Source organism: Phyllopteryx taeniolatus, chromosome 6 (genome assembly GCF_024500385.1).
Source record: "Phyllopteryx taeniolatus isolate TA_2022b chromosome 6, UOR_Ptae_1.2, whole genome shotgun sequence".
Taxonomy (NCBI): Eukaryota; Metazoa; Chordata; class Actinopteri; order Syngnathiformes; family Syngnathidae; genus Phyllopteryx; species Phyllopteryx taeniolatus.
The window spans coordinates 1,854,953-1,880,137 of NC_084507.1; the positions used below are offsets into that span (position 1 = coordinate 1,854,953).

General features: G+C 39.3%; 1 protein-coding gene across 7 annotated transcripts in view; it reads right to left on the reverse strand.

The window, feature by feature from the left end:
- The window catches only part of LOC133479539 (low-density lipoprotein receptor class A domain-containing protein 4-like), a 263,673-nt gene that overhangs the window by 12,910 nt on the left and 225,578 nt on the right, over positions 1–25,185 (reverse strand). For 5 of the 7 annotated variants that reach the window (XM_061776671.1, XM_061776670.1, XM_061776668.1 and 2 more), the window contains 2 exons: positions 9,363–9,511; positions 3,505–3,612 (listed from right to left, as the gene is read on the reverse strand). In XM_061776671.1, coding sequence (XP_061632655.1) covers positions 3,505–3,612; positions 9,363–9,511 — 257 coding nt within the window. The remainder of the gene's footprint in view (positions 1–3,504; positions 3,613–9,362; positions 9,512–25,185) is intronic. The other 2 variants (XM_061776673.1, XM_061776675.1) reach the window with 2 other exon arrangements.

Below are 25,185 nucleotides of genomic sequence, written 5' to 3' on the forward strand. Positions count from 1 at the left end.
GAAAAACAGGAAGAACTATAGAAGCAGACAAGACAGATTGATAGACGGGGTTGGTGGGGGGAGAAAGGTGTGGAGTTGATAGAGGGAGCAGAGCTAGCAGAGCAGGGCAGCTCTCAGACGGCTGTCTAGACAGTGTCAGGGGAGGTGCTGCTGATTAATGACGGGCCACACACATGCGTGCGCGCACACACACACACACACACACACACTATGGCCTTTAGTGCTTTAACACCAACATTATTAAGATCCTCCCATTGTTTAATATTTGTTGACACGGAAGGCTTTTGGATGCCAGTAATGGCAACCAACCCAAATGCCTTGGTGTAGACAAAACGTAGCCAAAGTACACAGAGTGAAACCTCCCTACAGCTTCACTTCTCTTTGCAACAAGTCAATAACCATTGTCAGAATCGTGTTTGAATGCCTTTGGGGCTGTTTGTGATATTCCCAGTATGTCTCCTCCATTGCGATTTGTAAGTGGCTCCATCTGGCATGGACACCATGTAGCAAACAGATGAACGGTCAAACAGACTATATTGGCATTTGTTTGGCTTTGAGAATATGCTAGATTGATGTGATTTAGAAAAAAGTGCCATACTGTAGTTGTATCTGGCGCTACTTACAAAGCATTCCTTATGATTAAACATTGACAAGCAACCGCTTTGGGGATGCCAATACAGTCCACCTCCAAAAGTATTGGAACGGCAAGGTCAATGCCTTTGTTTTTGTCGTATAGTGAAGACATTTGGGATTCAGATCAAAAGATGAATATGAGACAAAAGTTCAGAATTCCAGCTTTCATGGTATTTACATCCATATGTGTTAAACAACTCAGGACAGAGCACTTTTCATTTGAAGCCACCCACTTTTCAAGTCAGCAAAAGTATTGGAACATGCATTATTAAATTAACTGAAAGTAAATAACATTTAAAATGTGATGGCATAAACCTTATTAGCTATAACTGCATCAAGCCTGCAACCCATTGACTTCACCAGACTGTTGTATTCTTCATTTGAAATGCTTTTACAGGCCTTTACTGCAGCCTCTTTCATTTCTTGTTAGTTTCTGGGGGTTTCTCCCTTCAGTCTCCTCTTCAGGAGGTAAAATGCATGCTCTATTGGGTTAAGGTCCAGTGATTGACTTGGCCAGTCTAAGACCTTCCACTTTTTCCCCTTGATGAAGTCCTTTGTTGTGTTGACAGTGTGTTTTGGGTCATTGTCTTGTTGCATGATGAAGCTTCTCCCAATGAGCTTGGATGCATTTTTCCTGTAAATTGCCAGACAAAATGGTTTTGTCAACTTAAGAATTCATTCTGCCTCTACCATCATGAGTTACATCATCAATAAATACTAGTGAGCCCGTTCCAGAAGCAGCCATGCAAGGCTTTGGTGGAGCTTAATCTCAGTCTTATCAGTTCATAAAACTGTATTCCACAACTTTTGTGGCTAAAATCTGTACTTCTTTGCAAAATCCAATCTGGCCTTCTGATTCTTTTTGCTGATGAGTGGTTTGCATCTTGTGGTATGGCCTGTATATTTATTCACTCAAAGTTTTCTTCGAACAGTTGATTGTGATACCTTCACCCCTGCCCTGTGGATGTTGGCAGTGATGTCACTGACTGTTGACTTTGGGTGTTTCTTCACAGGTCTTGCAATGTTTCTGTCCCCAACTCCTGTTGATATCGTTGGCCGACCTGTTTGATGTCTGTTGCTCAGTACACCAGTAGTTTTTTTCCCCCCCAGGACATTTAAAATTGTTGTACTGGCTATGCCCAATGTTTGTGCAATAGCGCTTATCTATTTTCCGTCTTCTCTCAGCTTCAAAATGGTTTGCTTTTCTCCCATAGACAACTGTCTGGTCTTCATGTTTGCTTAACAGCAAATGCAGTTCTCACAGGTGAAACCCAAAGCCAAAAAAAGCACTGTTTAAGCAATCAATCAAAAAGGCAACACCTAGAAACACCCATCGGTCACATGTTCCAATACCTTTGCTCACTTGAAAAGTGGGTGGCTTCAAACAAAAGGTGCTCTGTCCCAAGTTGTTTAACATATCTAGATGTACATACCATGAAATAAAACCTGGAATTCTGAACTGTTGTCTATATCCATCTTTTCATCTGAAACTCAAATGTCTTCAGTATACAACAAAAACAAAGGAATTGACCTTGCCGTTCCAATACTTTTGGACGGGACTGTTTATTTGTGTCTTGCCTAAGTGAACAATTCTACCATCATGGCAACAGCTACGTTTTTCCCGTAATGAAACTGTTGTTAAAAATCAAGTATATTCCAACAACTTTTGTAACAAACATTAAATGCGTTTCAGGAAAACAAGAACATAAACCCAATTTCTTTTTCTTTTTTTTTATTCTACATTTATATTTACTTTTCAGTGTCATATATCTGATATCACTGTTGTTACATTTATTGGACTCAACATGTACCATGTCCAGTTTCAGTCAAATCTTTGGAAACACCCTATTACACAATACATGAGCAAGTGTTGCCAAACTTGATACTACTATGCTTAACAACTACATTGCAGTCGGGGAACAGAAGTGACAACAGCAGGCTGCCACAAAACGCTGAACTATTATCAAATATATTACATACCCTGTAGTTTGGCCTGAGGTGACGACTCCTCTCTCCATAGATTTGAATCGCAGGTAGCTTACTTCACTGACAACTGTCGGCAATTGTTTTCTCAGTTTAAGTCTATATATTGTTTTCTCAGTTTCACGATGTATACATCTCTAATTTACATATTTAGATACTCTTTAAAGTCTGTACTTTTGCTGTTGGTTTAATTTAAAGCATGCATTTTTTTTTATTATTACAGAGAGTGCATTGTGTTGGTTTACACGTAAAGTGCTTTAATAACGTATGACTTGCAATGACAGAATGACTGAATATCCGATTTGTCACATCTTACACTGCTGTCATACTAGCAAATTCTAATTCATATCTGATATGGAACTGAAGATATACAATTCCATACAATTGTTGCACTTACATGACATACTGTGTCCGAACTGGGCTACATTGGTGGAGAAAAAAAAAAAAAGGAACTTGTTCTCTTAATCTAGTTAATGTAAGTATAGCCAAAGACTGTAACCTAAATGTAAATTATTCACAATCAAATGAACGTCAACTGGAACATAATAAACTAATTCACAGTGTGGGTGAAAGCCACTTGTGTGTCATCACATACCTTTATAAAATATAAATCAAACTAGTCTGGTGTTGGTTGCTGTGGTGAAAGTTGAAATCCAATAACTACTGTGAAACATAAATGTCTAAGGTTTTACAATTATTCATGATAAAAAAAAATCCACACATGTAGTTATTGTACATATCCCTAGTGTTGACAAAGGCAATCAGTAGACTTTCCAGGATATCTTGGTATGCTGGTGTTTGTGCAAGAGTGGATATGCTTTTGCTGGAAAATAAAAGTTTTCAATTTTTTTCACAGTTATTTGAGTCTTTATTCAACGCTCTGTCTACCTCCACACACGGTCTGGTAGTCAAGGTGCAGGAGAGTTCAGTGTCGCAATGTGTTACCTCGGAGGCTCCTTGTCGCGAGTTGCTGTCTGAAGGCCACAGACACCCATCCTATGCAAAGAGAACCAAAGACAAAGACAATGCAACTTTTGTAATTAAATTACAGATTAAACCAATCCTTCTCTTGAGCTAATTCTGACAAAGTGATCAGATTTTTATTACAACCCCAATTCCAATGAAGTTGGGACGTTGTGTTAAACATAAATAAAAACAGAATACATCCATCCATCCATCCATTTTCTGAGCCGCTTCTCCTCACTAGGGTCGCGGGCGTGCTGGAGCCTATCCCAGCTGTCATCGGGCAGGAGGCGGGGTACACCCTGAACTGGTTGCCAGCCAATCGCAGGGCACATACAAACAAACAACCATTCGCACTCACAGTCACACCTACGGGCAATTGAGAGTCTCCAATTAATGTATGTGTTTGGGATGTGGGAGGAAACCGGAGTGCCCGGAGAAAACCCACGCAGGCACGGGAAGAACATGCAAACTCCACACAGGCGGGGCCGGGGATTGAACCCGGGTCCTCAGAACTGTGAGGCTGACGCTCTAACCAGTCGTCTACCATGCCGCAAACAGAATACAATGATTTGCAAATCATGTTCAACCTATATTTAATTGAATACACTACAAAGACAAGATATTTAATGTTCAAACTGATAAACTTTATTGTTTTTAGCAAGTAATCATTAACTTAGAATTTTATGGCTGCAACACATTCCAAAAAATCTGGGACAGGTGGCAAAAAAGACTGAGAAAGTTGAGGAATGCTCATCAAACACCTGTTTGGAACATCCCACAGGCGAATAGGCTAATTGGGAACACTTGGGTGCCATGATTGGGTATAAAAGGAGCTTCCCTGAATTGCTCAGTCATTCACAAGCAAAGATGGGACGAGGTTCACCTTTTTGTGAACAAGTGCGTGAGAAAATAGTCAAACAGTTTAAGGACAATGTTCCTCAAGGTACAATTGCAAGGAATTTAGGGATTTCATCATCTACGGTCCATAATATCATCAAAAGGTTCAGAGAATCTGGAGAAATCACTGCATGTAAGCGGCAAGGCCGAAAACCAACATTGAATGGCCGTGACCTTCGATCCGACGTCATGTCCTCCAGGGCAAAAAGGAAAAGAACCATCCAGACTGTTATGGACGCAAAGTTCAAAAGCCAGCATCTGTGATGGTATGGGGCTGTGTTAGTGCCAATGGAATGGGTAACTTACACATCTGTGAAGGCACCATTAATGCTAAAAGGGACATACAGGTTTTGGAGAAACATATGCTGCCATCCAAGCAACATCTTTTTCATGGACGCCCCTGCTTATTTCAGAAAGACAATGCCAAACCACATTCTGCACGTTACAACAGCGTGGCTCCGCAGTAAAAGAGTGCGGGTACGAGACTGGCCTGCCTGGAGTCCAGACCTGTCTCCCATTGAAAATGTGTGGCGCATTATGAAGCGTAAATACGACAACGGAGACCACGGACTGTTGAACAGCTGCAGCTGTACATCAAGCAAGAATGGGAAAGCATTCCACTTACAAAGCTTCAACAATTAGTGTCCTCAGTTCCCAAACGTTTATTGAATGTTGTTAAAAGAAAAGGTGATGTAACGCAGTGGTAAAAATGACCCTGTCCCAGCTTTTTTGGAATGTGTTGCATCCATAACATTCTAAGTTAATGATTATTTGCTAAAAACAATAAAGTTTATCAGTTTGAACATTAAATATCTTGTCTTTGTAGTGTATTCAATTAAATATAGGTCGAACATGATTTGCAAATCATTGTATTCTGTTTTTATTTATGTTTACCACAACGTCCCAACTTCATTGGAATTAGGGTTGTACATTTTATTACATTCGTACTTTGAAAAAAGCTCAAATGTTTAAAATGTGCAATGATGAGATATTTTGTTTCTGCAAAAGGGGAACAGAACATATTTGGGAGGATGGACAAAATATCTGCCCTTTTCAGTGGCATGGAGAACAGAGGAGATCCTTGCCACATGAAAGCCAGGAAACATGGAAGTGACAACAAAGAAATGTAGCTACCAAAGTGGTGGTTTCTGCTTTGTCTACACACTGATCTCAAATTATTTTCGTAGACTGACCATGTTTGGTGAAACTAAACTAGCACAGCGAAACTGCATGGTCAAATTTGTCTCTGTTCGGAAATAAAGGCTTCCAAAAACTGCTCGTTTCTGTGCTATGAGCTTTGGTGCATTTGTGGCTGCTTCTGTTAAATAATTTGTGTTTTGATAGGATGGTGCAAAAGCGCGCAAGGAGAGTTGAAAAAACAACAACACGTAAATGGCTGCTAGCAGAGCTATTATTTGGTGTTTGCCAATGATAAAAGCACCAGGCCAATGGGCCAGTCATTTTCGACTCCTCATGGGCATTTGTCTCATCAAAATCCATACACGGTGTAATAGCTTGTACAGATAAGCCACAAATGATTTATACTCTTGTGAAATAGCTCCAGCGCTTTGGTTCGAAAAACTTTTTACACCAGGTACTACCTAAAAAGATACTTGGCTCTCCAAGTACCACCATCATGACCAATATTAAACTACTATACGCCCAAGTGTTATTCAGAAATAAGGCTAACGTTCTATTCCTAAAAGCTATATTCATTTTTGTAAGTATGCACACTTTGAACATTACCACTGCGCCTAAGTATAGGAAAGTACAATAACTACTTTTAATGATTCCATTAAAATGTATTATATAAAATTAAATAAACATTGTATCTAAATATTTGTATACAACCAGTCCTTAAAGATTAAATGCAAATATAGTGAACTTAAAAGTTAAATACAACTAAATTGTACTTTACAAATGAAAATACTAGATTGAAAAAAAAAAAAAAAAAAAAAAATGCTTAAGCAAACACCCCCAGTTTGAACATTTAATTCAGTGATTTTTAATTTTTTTTTGTATACTACTCGAGCAAGGGTGTGAAACTCATTTTCGTTCGCGGGCCACATTCACCTCAATTTGATCTCAAGTGGGCAGGACCAGAAAATCCATGGCTGTCCTTATCAGCTATAAATAACGACAATTAAATTTTTTACCATTTTTTGGGTGGACATAATTACAACTACATTTGGGAAAATATTCACATTTATGTATTATTAACACATTGCAAATCTTGTTTCAAATCATGAGCAATCTCAAATGTCATAACACAAATTTAGTGCAACTTCAACAATATTATGAATCAGTGTTTTCATTTAGAGTTGCAACATACAGATCACAGTAGACCTATAAAATATATGTACCTTTTATAAAATAAGTTATTTAGAAATCCTTTCAAATTTACATACATTTCCACATCCAGCTGGAAATCTTAGAAGGCTCAACTGACTCAACACACCATACAAACTTAAGTGTGAATTTTTCTGAATGAAAGTGCAGTTATCCTCCTGCCTTGTAAATGTACTGTATACTGGCAGACTGACAGAGTGAAACTAAAAAAGGAAGACCAAATAAATGTATTAGCTATGTCTATTAAGGACATGCATATCCACAGTAAGTGCAAAATAGAAAGTTAAATTAGCTGCTTATTTAATAGTCACCCAGTAGCTTGCCATAAAAAAAACAATGCGCAAACAATGAATCCATAAGAGGTTAGCATTAGTCTGCACAAACAATTAGCAATCCCAGTCCAACTATGAGCATGCTTCAAATTAGCTTGCAGCCTACATCTCACTAAAGAAGTGACTTTCAGCGACCCCTTTTATCCCGGCTTTAATAAACCCATGTCCCAATAAACTTCAAAAACTCTCTTCTAACTTTACATGTGCACACTTGCACATGAAATTACTTCAACAATACATGATATGATACATATAAGCGCATTGCTTCACACAAAGTCTCGCTCTCTGACCACATATGGATTGGAGGCAAGCCCTGCTGCCACAATCTTCTCTCTCTCTCTCTAACTCTCTCTCAGTTTCATGCATGTCACGTCACGCCACTCACAGCACTTCTAGTTCTACGGTGCTTGTGTCAAAATAAAAGCATGAATTTCAAAATAACAGTCTAAATGTGTAAATGAACTAAAACTTGCCTGACAGGCAGGAGAATGCCTGCGGGTCGGATTGGACCCCCTGACGGGTCGGTTCTGGCCATACATTTGACACGACAGTACTATATGGAGCTCGCATACCACACTTTGAGAACCACTGCGCTAGATTATTCTAAATGGTACCAGGATCCTTTCAAATGGTGCAAAATATTGTACTTTCTCGATTTTCTCACAATTGTCCAATAACATCAGCGATACAAATAAAACAATCAAAATTTAAAAATATTTATCATTGATAGCCCAAACAGAACTTATTATTAGGAATAGACCAATCGGTCGGGACGGTTATCGGCGCTGATATTCAACATTTTGACACATATCAGGATGATTTTTTTTTTTTTTTAATCTGATGGCTGATAACAGATCAATTTAAAATTGGATAACTTCAGCGAACCATTTCTTTCTTTCTTTAAATTTTCAGTTTAACTTTATAAGAAATGCTGCTGACCCATGTCACCCATGAACTTAAAGCATAGCTAAGTGAAAGATTATCATTTCATACTGAACTTAAAGCAAAGCTAAGTGAAAGATTATCATTTCATATTTTGGAAAGGTATTTACTGTAGAAAACTTTTTGGAGCTACTTATTTGTTTAATTTTTCATTTAACTTAATGAGACATACTGCTGAGCATGGGAACTCCCTGCACTTTGTTAGAATTTTAAAATGAAGTTTTCTATTGTCAAAGATAAAAAAAAAAAATAACGTTGCAAATCTGAAAAGCTGTTTAATAAACATATGCTTAAGACATTTAAACTAAGTAAAGTGTTGAAGTTTGTATTATTCAGTATTTTAATGCCAATATTTTCCCTTTTACTGCAAATGAATATTGAATCCAAATATCGGTTATCGGCCTCCTTGACTAATAATAACTGGTATCAGAAAAAAATATATTGCTCTATCTGTACTTGTTTTGGCAAAATAATAATTAAGAAAGCAATCTTGTCTTTATGGTTTTTTGTTACAAGGAAGACATCTATTTACAGAAAGGTTTTCACAAAGGTAATGGGTGAGAGGAGAGAGGGTCTGAGAAGAGGGAGTGAGGAATGGAGATGGAGAGGGAGAGGGAGGGGGAGGGGGAGACGGTCGGCTGTCCTGATGTTCTCTGCAAGCCCCCACACTCTCTGAAGCTGAGCCGCGAAAAACACAGATCATAAGGAACTTTCTTCAGTCAGATTGAATCAATTTCCATGAGAGAAAGTTCACGCACAACATCCAGCAGCCAGCTGCATCCTTATCGATATTATTATAGTCTTTTGTCACTTGTGTATGCCATTTGTGTGTGCACGTTTGTTCCAGTGTGTTGACATTTCAGAAGAGGGGCGGAGGCGCCACAGTCTAGACAGTGCTGTGGTGAATTAAACATCAAGGCTCTGAAGAAACCAATTTAGCAGGTTCACCTCACAGTTAGGAGCTGTTTCTGCAGTGAACGATTCATTTGACTTGAGACTGCTTACAGACAACAAATTGGTAAGCTTTGTTTGTCTTGCTTTGGAAAGGAACAAATGTACAGTATTGTAACAGTAACAATGAATGAGCATCCAGTGAGAACACAGAAGCAGAAGCACACAAGCAGTTCAAGCTCCCAGCCAAGCGTGTCTAGCAGGCACATTCTTTGAAGAATATGAGAATCAGAAAAACTCAGTACAGTATGTAACCTGCGTGTTTCTTTTAGCCAATAATGGCTCACAGTCACACCGAGTGATACTAACCTGCTGCAGGGAATGGTTGTGCCTGCGAGCCTGGCTCTGCCTTGTTATGAAGGTGGAGAGCTTGTAATGGTTGAGCAGGCAAATGATCACCACCACCATGACTGTCATCACCACAATGATGATGATGATCTGAACAAACTCCAGTTCAGCTGCACACACATACAAGGAGAGAGAACATAAGTGGCATTACAAAGTGTCTTGTCGGTCCACAAACAATTAAGTATCTACATAAAGATGTGCAGCCAAATAATTAGGCTAACCAAGTGAAGGTTTGGTGAAATATCTTTGCCAAAGTCTATGTGGGATTCCATTGACACTACATTGTACAGTCAAACAAACAACAAACAGATGGACCAAAAAAGACAAATAACCTCTCCATACAGTCTATACATTATGATTATTGTTTTATAAACTCCTATTTTTTTGCAATAACATTTATTTCGTCATTATATGTGATATGAATATAGTAACCAGAGTGATGTCAAAAGGATCCAATTGATACATTGAATTATTGTTCAAGCTGGTTGTTATTAATAGAGTTAAAAATGAATAAATAAAAAAGGCTTAAACAGCCAAACACGAATGCAAGGGAATCAACTGATTTAATTTTCGAAAGTGGGCTTAAAATTGTGGTTAAATACATTTTACCCTGGCTTTTTTTAAACACTTACTCACCAGCAGGGGGTAGCATAAGTCAAACTCAACATCAACATCCTTGAGCTACAGCAGTGATAAGCAACTTTGAGAGGGACTCAAAATCTACTGTACTTCAGAACAGACTGTGAACATACACCACCTACCGCCCTCTATTGCGATAGGAGAGCTAGAATGTTTTTTTTTTTCAATTCATCCATCCACTCTCTGAACCGCTAAACCTCACTAGGGTTGCGGGTGTGCTGGAGCCTATCTCAGCTGACTTTGACCCTGAACTGGTCGCCAGCCAATAGACAAATAACCATTCACACTCACACTCACATTCACACCTACGGTCAATTTAGAGTCTTGAATTAACCTACCACGTATGTTTTTGGAATGTGGGAGGAACTGGAGTACCCGGAGAAAACATGCAAACTCCACACAAGAAAGTTGGCGCCCAAATTCAAACCAAGACCTCTGAACTGTTAGGCGGACGTGCTAACCACTTGTACACTGTCCCACCAGATTTCTCTCAATGAAAATAAAAAATATACAAACTGAATGTATTGGACCAGTATGCATACATTATTTGAATTTCATTTACAACTACATAAACCTATTTATGAATTAGCTTGAGTAAACAGACTAAACATTGCCACATTAACAATGATAAACTCTGCGATTGGCTGGTAACCAGGGTATATAACACCTCCTCTCGTCCAAAGTCAGCTGGGATACAGAATTATGTATTTGTACAGTCTTTAAATCAAATCATGCCTAAATAATCAAATTTACCAAACAGGCCACGAGGGAAAAGATCATTAACAAAGGGATTGTAGTTCTCATGCATGCACATTCCCATTGCAGAAAGCTGAGGCGCACCGTCCGAGATGCGACGTCATAGACTTGTGAGGCGCTATTAGGGTGTGTGTTGCACAGCAACCAAGTCAAACGGGCCTTTTTGTAACCCTGGTATAAATATCACTTCCTCTGTTAATCTGACGTTGAAAAAGTGTCAAAACTAGACAAGCAAACAAAACTATAAAGTACTGCAACAGCATTTGTAAGGCTCATCTCAAAACATTTGAGGGGAAGGAAGCCAGAGGAGGAGTTAAGACGAGAGGAAAGAACAACGAGGAGCATGCGAATAAAAGAAAAGAGGCAGTGAAGGGGGAAGGCATATCATTCCTAAAACCACTGCATCCACCCAGTTCAGAGCCTCCAGAACACAGTGTACAGCACTTAACTCTGGCAGTGGTCAAGAGAACGCTGTGTGCTGGCAGTCTGCATTACCAGCACCAGTCAGATGTTATTACAACAGTAATCCACATGTCAAAACAATATCAGTCTGGCGTCTGTAGTACCAGTTTTTGCATTGAAGGCAGCCTTAGGGATTTCTTTTCTCATGCTGTGACAAGCGAGGCTATTGCGATGAATTGAATCATGTGAAAGTGATCTTATGTCGTGAGTTGACCAACATCAAACAACGTCTATTAATGATCAATTAATTGGTTGAAACATGGAAATATATATAATACAGAGAGTAGACCCAGAAGCCCACATAAACATTATTATAATTACAATACAGCCATAAAGGAAATTTGCTTGAATGTCGGCCTTAGCTGACGACATGTCTTCTTCAATTCACTAAGTTGAGACCGAATCGACAGTACCGCTACTGGTTGCAGCCAAATTGAACAAGAGCAAATAATAATAAAAATAATAATCCATCCCGGGTTTAAATCTGGCCTCCATTTGTGGAGTTTGCATGTTCTTCCTATGCCTGCATGGGTTTTCTCTGGGTACTCTGGTTTCCTCCCACATTAAAAAAAACATGGATGGTAGGATAATTTAAGATTAAAAAATTTCCATAGGTGTGAATGTGAGTGCGAATTATTGTTTGTCTATAAGTGCCCTGAGTTTGGATGGCGGCCAGTTCAGCGTGTACCCCGCCTATCACCCGAAGTCAGCTGGGATCTGCGCCAGCACAGATGCGACCAAGTGACGATAAGCGGCTCAGAAAATTTATGGATATTAATAATATAAATAATAAGAATAAATAATAAGAATAATAGTACCAACCCCAATTACAATGAAGTTGGGCTGTTGTGTAAAACGTAAATAAAAACAGAACACAAAGATCTTCAAATCCTTTTCAACATATATTTAAGTGAATACACTATAAAGGTAAGATATTTAATGTTCAAACTGATGAATGTTATTGTTTTTCTGCTAATATTCTCTCATTTTGAATTTGATGCCTGGAACACGTTCCAAAAAAGCTGGGACAGGGGCAACAAAAGACTGGGAAAGTTTAGGAATGCAAATTGGAAACAGGTGAGTGTCAAGATTGGATATAAATGGAGCATCCCCGAAAAGCTCAGTTGCTCACAAGCAAGGATGGGACGAGGTTCATCACTTGGTCAAGTAGGTGAGCATGTAATCCTACAGTTTAAGAATGTTTCTCAAGGTAAAATTGCAAGGAATTTAGGGATTTAATGATCTACGGTCCATAATATAAAACGTTTCCAAAAATCTGGAGAAATCTCTGCAAGGCCGAAAACCAACATTGAATACCTGTGACCTTGGATTCCTCAGGCGGCACTGCATGAACAACCGGCATCATTGTGTAAAGGATATTGGATACTTAGGAACACATCTAACAAATGCAAGTCAAAACTCTACAATGCAAAGTGAAAGGCATATATCAACAACACCCAGAAATGCCGCCAGCTGGTTTCTCTGGACCCAAGCTCATCTGAGATGGACTGACGCAAAGTTGAAGTCTGCTGTAGTCTGACAAGTCCACATTTCACATTGTTTTTGGAAATCCTGGACATCGTGTCCTTCGGGCCAAAGAGGAAAAGGACCATCCGATTGTTATCAGCACATACTTCAAAAGCCAAAATGGTGGTGTGTTATTGATAGGGTTGGGCATTGTTTGAATTTGAGCGATTCCGGTTTCTCATTTCAATTCCGGTTCAAAACGATTCTCAATTCCGAATTCTTTTAGTGAGCAGGGTCAAAAAAGTTTGGATGGTTTAAATAAGGGGTGTCCAAATTATGAACATCCATTTCCTGAGCAACTCGCATCATAGACAAAAATTTACATTTGACTCAGAGTTTTTTATAACCAGTATCAATATCAAACCTATGAAATAAAAGGCAATGTGTGTGGAACTAACCCAATTGACTTAATATTTGTTAATGTTTCAGCTAAAAGTTAAAAAAAGCATTGTTAAAATAGTTATTTGTAACTCTTTTATCACATCAAATGGTTGATATGAGCAAGTTTTAACTTGACTTCCTGTTTCAAGCATGTAACCTTTTATTTTGAAGGGTACGCACCGGAATGCAGCATTTTGGCACGAAAGCTAACTGTACACGACACCGGTAAAAGGAGACGGCATGAAAAAGAGTAATGACTGGAACCAAATGCTCTGTAAAAACATTAATTCTTTTACCCACCCACCGATGAGGCACAAGGTTACTGTTTGTGATACAGCATGACAACGTTTATGTGGATTTTGTCCCAATTCATTGTGATGTAAAGTTGTTAGTTTGACCTATGGTGAAAATTTTGCTCAATGTTAAGCTTGTAATGTGACTGTTTCTACTTGCTTTCCAGTACGGTAAAATATATATATTTTTTATGTGTGTGTGTCTGTCATCAACTTTTAAGCCTCCTTTCCACATCCATCCATCCATCCATTTTCTGAGACGCTTATCCTCACAAGGGTCGCGGGAGTGCTGGAGCCTATCCCAGCTATCTTCGGGCAGGAGGCGGGGTACACCCTGAACTGGTTGCCAGCCAATCGCAGGGCACACATAAACAAATAACCATTCACACTCACATTCACACCTATGGGCAATTTAGAGTCTTCAGACAACCTACCATGTATGGTTTTTGGGATGTGGGAGGAAACCGGAGTGCCCGGAGAAAACCCACGCAGGCACGGGGAGAACATGCAAACTCCACACAAGTGGATTGAACCCCGCTCCTCAGAACTGTGAGGCAGACGCTCTGACCAGTCGCCCACCGTGCCGCCCTACTTTCCACAATATAATTGTATTCAAGTGTTGCGCTGAGGCAACTGGTCATTTATTTTAAGAAAGTTAAGAAAAATGTTTGTTCGCCGCCGCCGATGGGCACAAGTACGCCTTCGTACACGTTCTTCTTCATTGGTTTTCGCCACTTTCTTCTTCGGGGTCGACGGACTGTAGGCATTGAAACTGGGAATCAAAGTTTTTAATATGAACAATTCCGGGAGAACCAGTCGTGGTTCCAAACGGTTCTCGATTCTCAATGCCCAACCCTAGTTATTGCCCATGGCAAGGGTAACTTGCACATCTGTGAAGGCATCATTAATTCTGAAAGTTACATAACGGTTTTGGAGCAACATATGCTGCAATCCAAGCAACATCTTTTTCAGGGATGTCCCTGCTTGTATCAGCAAGACAATGCCAAGCCACAGTCTGCACATTTTAGAACAACGTGGCTAAGTAGTAAAAGACTACTAGACTGGCCGGCCAGCAGTCCAGACCTGTCTCTCATTGAAAATGTGCGGTGCATTATGAAGCGCAAAATACGACAACGGAGAGACCCCAGACTGTTGAGCAACTTAAGTTGTACATCAAGCAAGAATGGGAAGCAATTCCATCTACAAAGCTTCAACAATAGTGTCCTCAGTTCCCAAACGGTTATTGAGCGGTGTTGAAAGGAAAGATGATGTAACAGTGGTAAAAATGCCCCCATCCCAGCTTTTTTGGAACGTGTTGCAGGCATCAAATTCAAAATGAGAGAATATTTGCAAAGAAATCAATAACGTTCATCAGGTTTCTTTTTTTTTTTATATCTTGTATTTGTAGTGTATTCAATTTAATATAGGTTGAAAAGTATTTGCTAATCATTGTATTGTTTTTATTTACGTTTTACACAACATCCCAACTGCACTGTAATCGCAGTTTGTAATAATAAGTAGTGATAGTCAAATAGCCCAAAAGTGCATTTTCAATTTCATACTTTTTTCACCGAAATAAAACTAACCCAAAACATGTCACATTTGGATGACTGTCGGACAGTGTGCGCGAGTGTGTACACTTTAGAGTAAAGAATTATTTACTAATAACAAGCAATGCCCTACAGAGCACTGCTAAATATCCAGTTGAATTGACTGGGAAGTCACTTTTTTACACACACACACACACACACACACACACACACACACACACACACACACACACACACACACACACACACACATTACACTCACATTACACTCACGGTTTGATCATGACAAAGAGCCATAGTGCAATGAATCAACCATAAATGTGAAATAAACATAAATGTTAAATAGTATACTCAACGAACTACTGGTAATATAAAAACACATTAATAAGAAAGATAAAAATCTTTTTTACTGTAATAAATCAAATTTGCATGTCGCGATGAATTATTATGAGACAAGCGGCTACTAGCCAAAAAGGAGTGTACCTATTGTCTCCCAACCTCGCTGCTTTCCGCTGTTCAGGGGTGGAATGCTTGTTGCATGCTAGTTTGAGGAAACCACCAGAGCTAACTACGAGCTACAGCTAACTAGGCTAAATAAAATGCCGACCCACAGAGGCGAACGTGCGCCTCGCATCTGTTGTCAACGCAGCATAAGCCACGAATCATCGCCTCCATGACAGCAAATAAACTACACTTTTAGTATTGTAATAACGAAGGACAGAGGACAAGACAAGAGATAGACGGGAACACCATGGTAATCGCTAAGCTATCAGATGAAGTCGCAAAACACCAAAATAAGTGATTGGGTGGTACCGTACACTTGTCACATTGGTTTGACTGGAACCGCTTTGTAGCAGAGATTACCTAACTTTGAAGAGCAAAACAGAAGGCAAATTAGTATGTGTTTATAGAAGAAAATACTGAAATATACGATAATGCTAGACAGCCTTAATAGCGACCGGAAACCAGAAACATTATTATGTTACCACTACTACGTCATTTGAGAAAATCATCCTATTATTTAAAAGCACATTAATATTATAAATCTTTATAATGTAAGATAACCTTTATTAGTCCCACAATGCTGAAACACAGGATACCAGACACAGAAAATCCCATCATACATGCAAAATAATGCGACGATTAAGGAGCGTAAACAATAAGGACAGCAAATATACAATGATCTAGACTCATCCTATGGACGTTTTTGTCTGTTTGAAAGAGTGGGACATTTTGGTCTGTTTGAAAGCGTGAGACATCGAGCAAGGGAGCAATAGAGAGAGAGCGAGAGAGAGAGTGAGAGAGAGAGAGAGAGAGAGAATATGTTGTGGGCCAATGAGAGGTCGAACAGTTCAACAAGTTCAACAGACCAGTCAGTGCAAAGAGGTGGTCAATAAAGAGCAGTCACATTCTGGTAGTGGACAAATTCAGAGCCACGTGTTACTTCTTTGTAGGAATGGGACAAAACAAAATTTGAGCACATGAGTGATGAGTAGTTTTGATAAATTATCTGCAGAAAAGCAAAACGAAATCTTTTATTATTTGGTAATGGGGGGGGGGGGGGGGGATGCATTTAATTATTTCAATTTTAAATGTATTTTGTACTACATCATTTTGTGATTATTCACTTCATTATATTATTGTTACATTTAAGTAAAAGTGGTTCACTTGCAATGGAGCCTGTTTCTTTGAGTCAAGTATTAGGTTTTAGTAAAAGGTGTTCTTCTAATGCATCAACTATTGCAAATTAATAGAATGTGACACTACTACTATCGTTGGCAAAAATAACGTATGGCGATATCATCTCCTACGTTACCCGGCGATTTCTAACCTACTCCACGGGGAGGAAATATGTATATTTTGTAGTTTGTGGTAGTATAAATTGCAGATTGCATAAGTCAGTGGTTCTCAACTGGTGTCACCCTGGGTCGAGTGGTGGGCGATATACTGTGAAGCACAGTTCAATCTGTATTTGATTAATGCTCGATACGGAAAACTGGGATCATCGATTTTATATTAGATTTTGTTGCCTCAAGGGAGCTCTTGTTGGGCGGAGACAACATGGAGGACATGCTCACGACTTGGGAGCAAGAAATAGTAAAAAAAATAAAAAATAAAATGTCATGTAACGTCTATCATTTGGAAACAACAGTAATCTTCAAAATGTGTATGAAAGATGTTACGACGAAAACTGGCATATTGGTGTTAAATCACCTGAAGATGAAACACATTACCGAGTATGTGCATGGAATAATGTATGCATCACGCTAAAGAGTACCGCGCCTGTAACGAGCCTTTTGCTAACCTGTAAGTGACTGGTGGCTCGGGGGCCAGATCCGGCCGGCCACATTATTTTATGTGTAAATCATGTGCATTGACTTCATGTTTCTTGCTAAAATACCAAAATTGCAAATTGTCTTCACTTTTAAAAATATTGAGTTATTGCAAACATCTTTTGCTACCAATTCCCCTTTGAAAACAACTTGAATACTACTGTAGTTAACGGTTTTAAATGGCTTCAGATTTAAAAACTAGCTTTCCATCAATTTGTGTATATGTAATAATGTGAGGCGATGATACATTCATATGGGTTCACAGGCCTAATGGCCCTCCGACTGAAACCATAACTACGATGTGTCCCGTGACAAAAATGAGCTTGACACCCCTGGTTTACGGAGTAAACTAGTGACTAGAGCACAAGTGAGTAACATTTCCTGTCGCTTATATAATGTGTTCCATGTGGGGAACTTGGTACGCCTCTGTACTCAGAATACGAATACGATCAATGTGATTTTTTACTAGCTGTCCACAACCCACACTAAAAATGGGTCCGCGACCCACTTTTGGGTCTCGACCCACCAGTTGAGAATAATTGGTATAAGTCATTGCATAGTCTCCATCATTGTGCTGCATAGTGCAGAATGCAATGATATAAAGTAATTGGCAACATAGAATGACTTTAATTCCTAAAGGCAACAAAATATTTTGTGCTCACTCACTTACAGTATGTAATAAAAAAAAGCAACCTCATCCAGTTTGGGCCTGAGTAGAAAATTAGGATTACAGCCATCTATATATATATATATATAGAGAGAGAGAGAGAGAGAGAGAGAGAGAGAGAGAGAGAGAGAGAGAGAGAGAGAGAGAGAGAGAGAGAGAGCCATTTCAAACACACACCACGCACGCACGCAATCAGCCTGTTTTTGTGCTGACGTTGCCCCTTGCTAACCAGCACATCAAACAAGCTTAAATCTCATAAAATGATTCTATAAGATTGTGTTTAGGTCTGATGTGTGTTAAGAGTGAATGGGTCCCGATTTTAAGGTCTGAAACAGGTCGGAGCCGACAATCTTGACTGTTTTGTCTGTGATGCGGTGAAGCAGAGTGTAGTAGAGTAGTAGTAGTAGTAGTAGAGTGCACCTAATGTACCATTAGCCACCTGTTAATTTCAGATAATCAGACAGACTAAATACTACCATTAGATCCAAAAAGTACACAGTCCAAAAACCTAATACAGCAGTTTAAGAAATCACTGTAACAGATGGCAAATCAGGAAAATGCAGCCCATGAGTACAAGACACAGCTTGACCTTTTTGGAATAGAAAACTGGAAACTTTGTTGCACTGACTGGTGATTGTCTCGTACGTATACACATAGCAAAATCTAAGTCAATAACTGTGTTTATTTAATGTTGATCATTTCTTCTTGAACCATTTTCGATTTCAAAAATTATTCAAAGTTACAGCTAGCAATCAACATGATAGAATACTGTTAAATGCAGCCTTTTTTCCATTAGTCTGGAAACATACTGTCAGAGCAGTATCGTTAGGCTGGTCCTCAAATTCCAGGTGCGTGACCTAAATTCAGTCCTTCTCGACCAACTTGCTCTATAAAACATGCAGAAAGTTAACTGAGGCAGAGACCAAATATAAAGGACGCATTCTTTGCTTAAACTTGGTTCTCCTGAGAGATCCAGCTAAACTACAGGCCTGCTGAGTTCACAGCCTGCTGCCCACCATACACACACACACACACACGTGCATGCACAGCCCTGTCTGCTGCCACTGCCATTACCATGGTAACACTTCAGCATGGTACTGTGATCAACAAGGCCTGGAGCTGCTGGGGCACCATGGCAGCGACCTAGCTGGCATGCACACTCACGCAGTGGCACCGATAGAAGATGGGAAGATAGTGGGAGTGAAGAGGACCCACACTTAAAAAGATTGGACAAGTTAAGGATAAGAGAACGGTAGGAAAGTGACAAAAGGCACGAGAGCAAAGGTACAATTGGGTGCGAGCGCACGCACGCACAAACACACGTACAAACACACACACGCACACACACCTCTCTTTCTCCCTAGGGAGATGTTCTGCAACGTCTAGACGTCTGGCATCAGCCTGGAAGAAACTGTTTTTCTCAGCCAATGTGAGGATGAGTGTGTGGCACACCAAGCAGGAGAAATCAGTTTGTTTGATAGCCTCCCATACTACAGTAGAGTCACTTCAGGCGTCCTACCTAGTTTAGTGCAAGTAGAAAGGGCTTGATTATTTAAAGTTGGGTATAGTGTGTGTGTGTGTGTGTGTGTGTGTGTGTGTGTGAGCCGTAGAAATCACTCTACAAGTATCACTGGGGCTGGAAAGATATAGACAGTGAGACAAGGGGGACACAAAAAGAGGAAGGAACAGTGAGACACCGTGTGAGACAAAAAGTGCGAGACATGGAAATATAACATGCTGAAAACAATGGATGTTTTAACAATAGCCATGCTGTTGCAGGCATTACTGTATTTTAAGATTTCAGTCCTGGACAGATGTCTGTGAAGATTCACAGTCATCCAGGTCATGGTAATCCACAAAAATTTAATTGAAGCATCTCTAAAAGTCCCTCATAGTATACAGGAACAGAAAATGTCATGCATGATGAGGTCATGGTCATGTCCACATTCCAGGTTAGATTTCTGATGAACGATGATAATGATGCTTTCCAGAGTTACTTCATGAACAAGAAATTGCTTTTGTTGGGTGCTTATGTATTACACACAAAAAAATGTCAGAAAGCACCTCAACTAGTAGTGGATTATATCGTGTTGCGGGCAAAATGTAAAAATAGCAACTGGTTGTCGGAGAGATGCGAGTCTACTTTCTGGCCACTGTCGATGTGCCCTTGAGTAAAGCATCGTCCACACTCCTCAGCTCAAGTCATGCAGCACTGTTTGTGCACCTCTTTCACTCTCAATCGCTCCTTGCATGCCTGCATATGTGCGATCTGGTTCTCTGTGTGGTGTGTAACACAAAATACTCTGCTGCTTGAAAGTTTGTGAACCCTCCTGATATGGTCACTCTTAATAAACATTAAATTAACCTTGTTAAACATACATCCAAATCCCAATTTGTAAATTATACCTTCCAAATAGTAGACACGTGCGTACACACACACACACACACACACACACACACACACACACACACATACATACATATATATATATATATATATATATATATATATATATATATATATATATATATATATATATGGTTTGTCACCAGAGATGTTGGCATGTGCCAGTGATTTCTTTGAGTCTTCTGTAAGAGCATTCTGGCTCGTCCTCTTGCAGTCATGTTACTGGAAGACCACTCCTTGGAAGAGAAGCAACAGGTGCTGAACTTTCTCCATTTTTCTAACTGACGACTGGTGAACATCAAGACTTTTAGAGATTCTTTTGTAACCTTTTCTTCCTTTATACAAGTCAACAATTCTTAATCATATTCTCGGTCTTCTAAGTGTTCTTTTGAGCGAAGCATGATACAGATCAGGCAATGCTTCTTGACAAAAGACAATTCTAAACTTTTATGTGTTTTCTAGTGGCTAGATCAGCTTTTACGCCACAGCTCGAATCTTGTCTCATTAATTGGACCCCTGGTTGCCTCACACCTGACTCTGATTACTTCCTAAAGAATCCGTAGCCTAGTGTTTCACTTCCTTTATTTTCCTTGTCCCGACTGTTTATACTTGTGCTTTAGCTGCAAGATCTGACCACATTTTATGATCAATTTATGTAGAAACCTAAGAAATTCCAACAGGTTCAAATACTTTTTCTTCCCACTGTATATTGTCTGTCTACATGGGATGATGTATCGTTTGTGAGCAAACATCCGTTGTTTAAAGCATTTTAACACCCCCACATAGATGCATTAGCTTGTCTATGGTATTTTCCATTAAGTGTCAGCATTACGCTAGGGGACTTATGTGGTTGTTTTAAATGTGCAACGTATAATTCTCTTTAGTTGGACTGTAAACCTTCAACTGGGTATGGCATTAAACAGCTTGAAGCCTTTGGCTAGGCATTGTTAAGAACCTCACGATTCGATTTGGATTCTTTAGGTTGCAATTCGATTCTATGTTGATTCTTTAGGTTGCAATTTGATTCGATAGTGATTTAAATATAGCCGCTATTAATTAATTAAGAAGTACAGCTAAACAAATAAGATGTTTGACAGTTTTGATATTTTTATATTTATATTGATATATTTATTTTTGATGCCATGTAAACATATGTCGTATGTCATTTTTTAAGTAATAAAACATCTGAAAATAAAAATGCGTGCATAACTTATTTGTGCATATGGAGTACAAAAGTAAAAATTATGACAGTTGTGTATAAACAACTTTTTTTTTACTTCCTCCTCACCTCGCGACATGTGGCTGGCAAGTTTGAGGCTCTAACGCTGTTGTGCTGGACCTCCGGTGGCTTCTCTAACCTCTGTTGGGCTGGCAATGTGCCACAGGGCGGCAAGTCCCATCCGCTTCGTTGCTGCCTCACAACGCAACGTGTGTGAGGCCAGACGGCAAGACAGCGTAGCCAAAATAACACAAAACACATTACACTCAGGGAAGATGTGTTTTTTTTTAGTTGTGGGCATAGTTTGATGGGTAATTTGCACGCTATAGTGGTAGTAATAGGTTCAGGTCAAAAGGAATGAGGAAGTGGCTGTTCCGCCAAATGGCCCCTGGAATGGAATAAGGGCGCTTAGTGCTTATATAGTGGGGAAAGGCCTCATGCTAGAAAGCATACACCCCAGCCCGCTGATGTCAAGGGACTAGTCTTTAGCCCCGCCCCCAAAAAATCAGGCCAAAAGAGATGAAGAAAAGGTCTTAAGGTATATCTCAACAATTAAGTACTATATTTTTCTCAGTCTTTGCACATTTTCAGCACTTCAAACTTTTGTAGAAACAAAACAAGGATATGAATTTGGTTGCACTTTAAGTGTATTAAGCCTAAAGTCTCACACATACACACTGTAGTTAAGTTTGTGTTTATGTGTGTCTTTAAGGGTTGTGGCCTAGTGAGTGACATCAGGAGCCTGTAGTCAGTCTTGGTGGCGAGCTACCATGCAGTTAGGCCAATTTTAGTTAAACAATGGTAGGATGAGGACAGGCTCCCACATTGTTTGCATCTTAAATGATAGCTTCAATTGTGTGTTTACAATTGATCTGCCAAAGCTGTGTTAACATGCTACATGTGCCTTGACTGCTGTACAAATGTAGAATGTACTCTGAAACTAAATATTTTTATTTTCCAGATCTCTATGTTTCTCAGATTCTCTTCCCAAACCTCCCCCTCTATCCAACAGTATCCTATGCTTTCTTTTCACTATGTTAAACGTACATGTGCAGCACACACCCAACATCTGGGAGGTGTCTGCTATCCCGACTGATGTAGAAAGCCCAGACCCCTCCCCTATGGGGATGGGAGCTAGGGTGCTGTAACAAAGCTCACAGACAAACAAAAGCCTTATTGTTTCTCCTACCTATTTTTTTCCCCCCAATGTTCTGCTGTTCTGTTGTTCAAAGAGGAGGCACAAGATGCCCCGCTTTGTTGCTTGTCTGCCTTTAGCACCGGTCTCTGCAAATATATATATCTCTGTTTCAGTTAGCTTCTTGTAACACAATAAGCCCTTTCTAGCTTTGTTTTTTCCCATCAGCACTCAGTGTTCTGTTTGTCAATGTCAAATCTCTGATTTTCCTCTCTACCAGTGACAACTATATGTACTCTATGCATTCATTGTCATCCTGTGTTTGGTGCAATTCACTTTTCTTCAACACAGCCCTTCATTTTGACGGCCGGAGAATTAAGTTGACACAGACTGGAAATAGCATGCTGTGATTGTGCTCCAGAGTCTGTACTGTGCAAAACTTTTTTGAGTGCCATAGAATTGTTTGACTTGTGTTGCTTTTTCACCTGGGCAATATACTCTCCCCTCCAAAAGTATTGGATCAATGAGGCTAATTCCTTTATTTTTGCTGTATGAATATGAGAGGAGTTCAAGAGTGCACCTTTTTGTGTTCTTTACTGTATAGCATGATTTGTAACATAAGCAGGACATCCAAGTGTCCAATAATTACAGTATCTGTGTTCAGTTGGTTTTCCTAATAGCTTGTGGACATTTCATAAGTCATAAGTCACAAGTCATTTTAAAACTAATTTTTAAGATAAAATTCCAATATCTGATTCAGATTACAGCCTATATTTATTTTTCACTTGTCTCACTACGCATAAATGGACATTTAAAATCTCACCATATTAAGGAATGGAGGGGTCCGAATGCATGACTAAGTAAGTTGATCTTGGTTCTTTCGCCTTCTGAGTGGTCAAATGGGCTTGACACACTCCAAACGTCTTTTCATGTGGACATTAAAATAATATTTTATTTGTGGACATGTTTTTGTCCAAAGATACACAATATGTTTTTTTGCAATTATCTGTGTGTGTGTGTGTGTGGAGTTAGCCTAATTTTCCTCTGCTTCAAATCAGTAGTCAAACAGGCATTTCTGCTTCATTAAGGCTTGTTGAAAGAGGTTGCAAGCAACATGCTACAGCAAGTTGGTCCTTGGACATGCATAATGTATGAACCACTACCCCAATACACCCACTCACACGCTGACCCAGGCTGACCCTGGTCAACATGTATACACACTCTTTCTAACTCTGACATTAGTCTGACCCTTCCAGTCTGGTTCAATCACTCAATGAAGGTGGGGGGAGGAGCGGGGTGTCTAGACACTGTCCTGTCTGACTAGTTCCAATAATGTACACATGCATGCGCACAGGCACGCACATATACACATGCACAAACACACCTGGGAGACAGGCTGTGCCGGAGCGTGTGTTTGTCTACGTATTTGTGTGTTTGACTCTGCAGGCGCATGCTGAGTGAACCAACAGCCGGTCACCTCATTGAAAAGATGAATACATTTTGTACTTTACAACTCGCCACTCTGCTTTACTGCAGTTCATGAACATTGCAGCATTGGAATATTAATAATATTAGATATTATTGTAATATTCATGATATGTTAGCCCTGCATTTTATTTTTGCTCATGTTATATTCATGCAAATGGAGAACGGTGCAGCTCTCTAAGTCATTTTCAGGAGCCAAGGGAAGTACGGTATATTGCCAGCTCAGCATTGGTACTCATCACATCTGCCTACTTCAGCAAAAACGGAACTTAATCAGTACTCAGACAAAATGTGGAAAATGCATTTAGTGGTGATACCGATTAGAAGAATGTTAAATACAGTCCATTTCACGTAATATAAGGATTCAAATGGAGCGATATATTTTTTTTCCACTTCAAATGACTTGAACATTTTTTAATAGGCTTTACACGATCAGGATTTTTTTTTAAAAACGATAACCGATCACAAGATGGAGCAATGTGTCTATTTAAATGAGTTATTCATTTACTGTATATACTTGTGTACTTACTTGCTCAAAAAATTCTATTTACAAGAAATAATGTATCTTTGTTCATCTATTTATGCCAGTGAGGCATAGTGACAGACAGAACAAATGAATGGTCTTCTATTAGATGGTAGGAAGTACATACAGTAATTAATGTATCCACTTTTTGTGACATTTTTGTTTGTCAGTGTGCTGTGATATTTTTCAATTGTAAAATATGTGCCTTGGTTCCATAAAGTTTGGAAATCACTGTTCTAGTCAGATTGTGTATTTTAATCAGTCAGGTCAAACCAACATTACAACATGACAGAAATAATGGGTGCTAACTTACTGTAATTAAATTATCTTATTGTAATTAAATTACTTCACCCACATCGAAACTTTAGAGCATGATTTGACTGGCATGTTTAGGTACAACCGCCAGT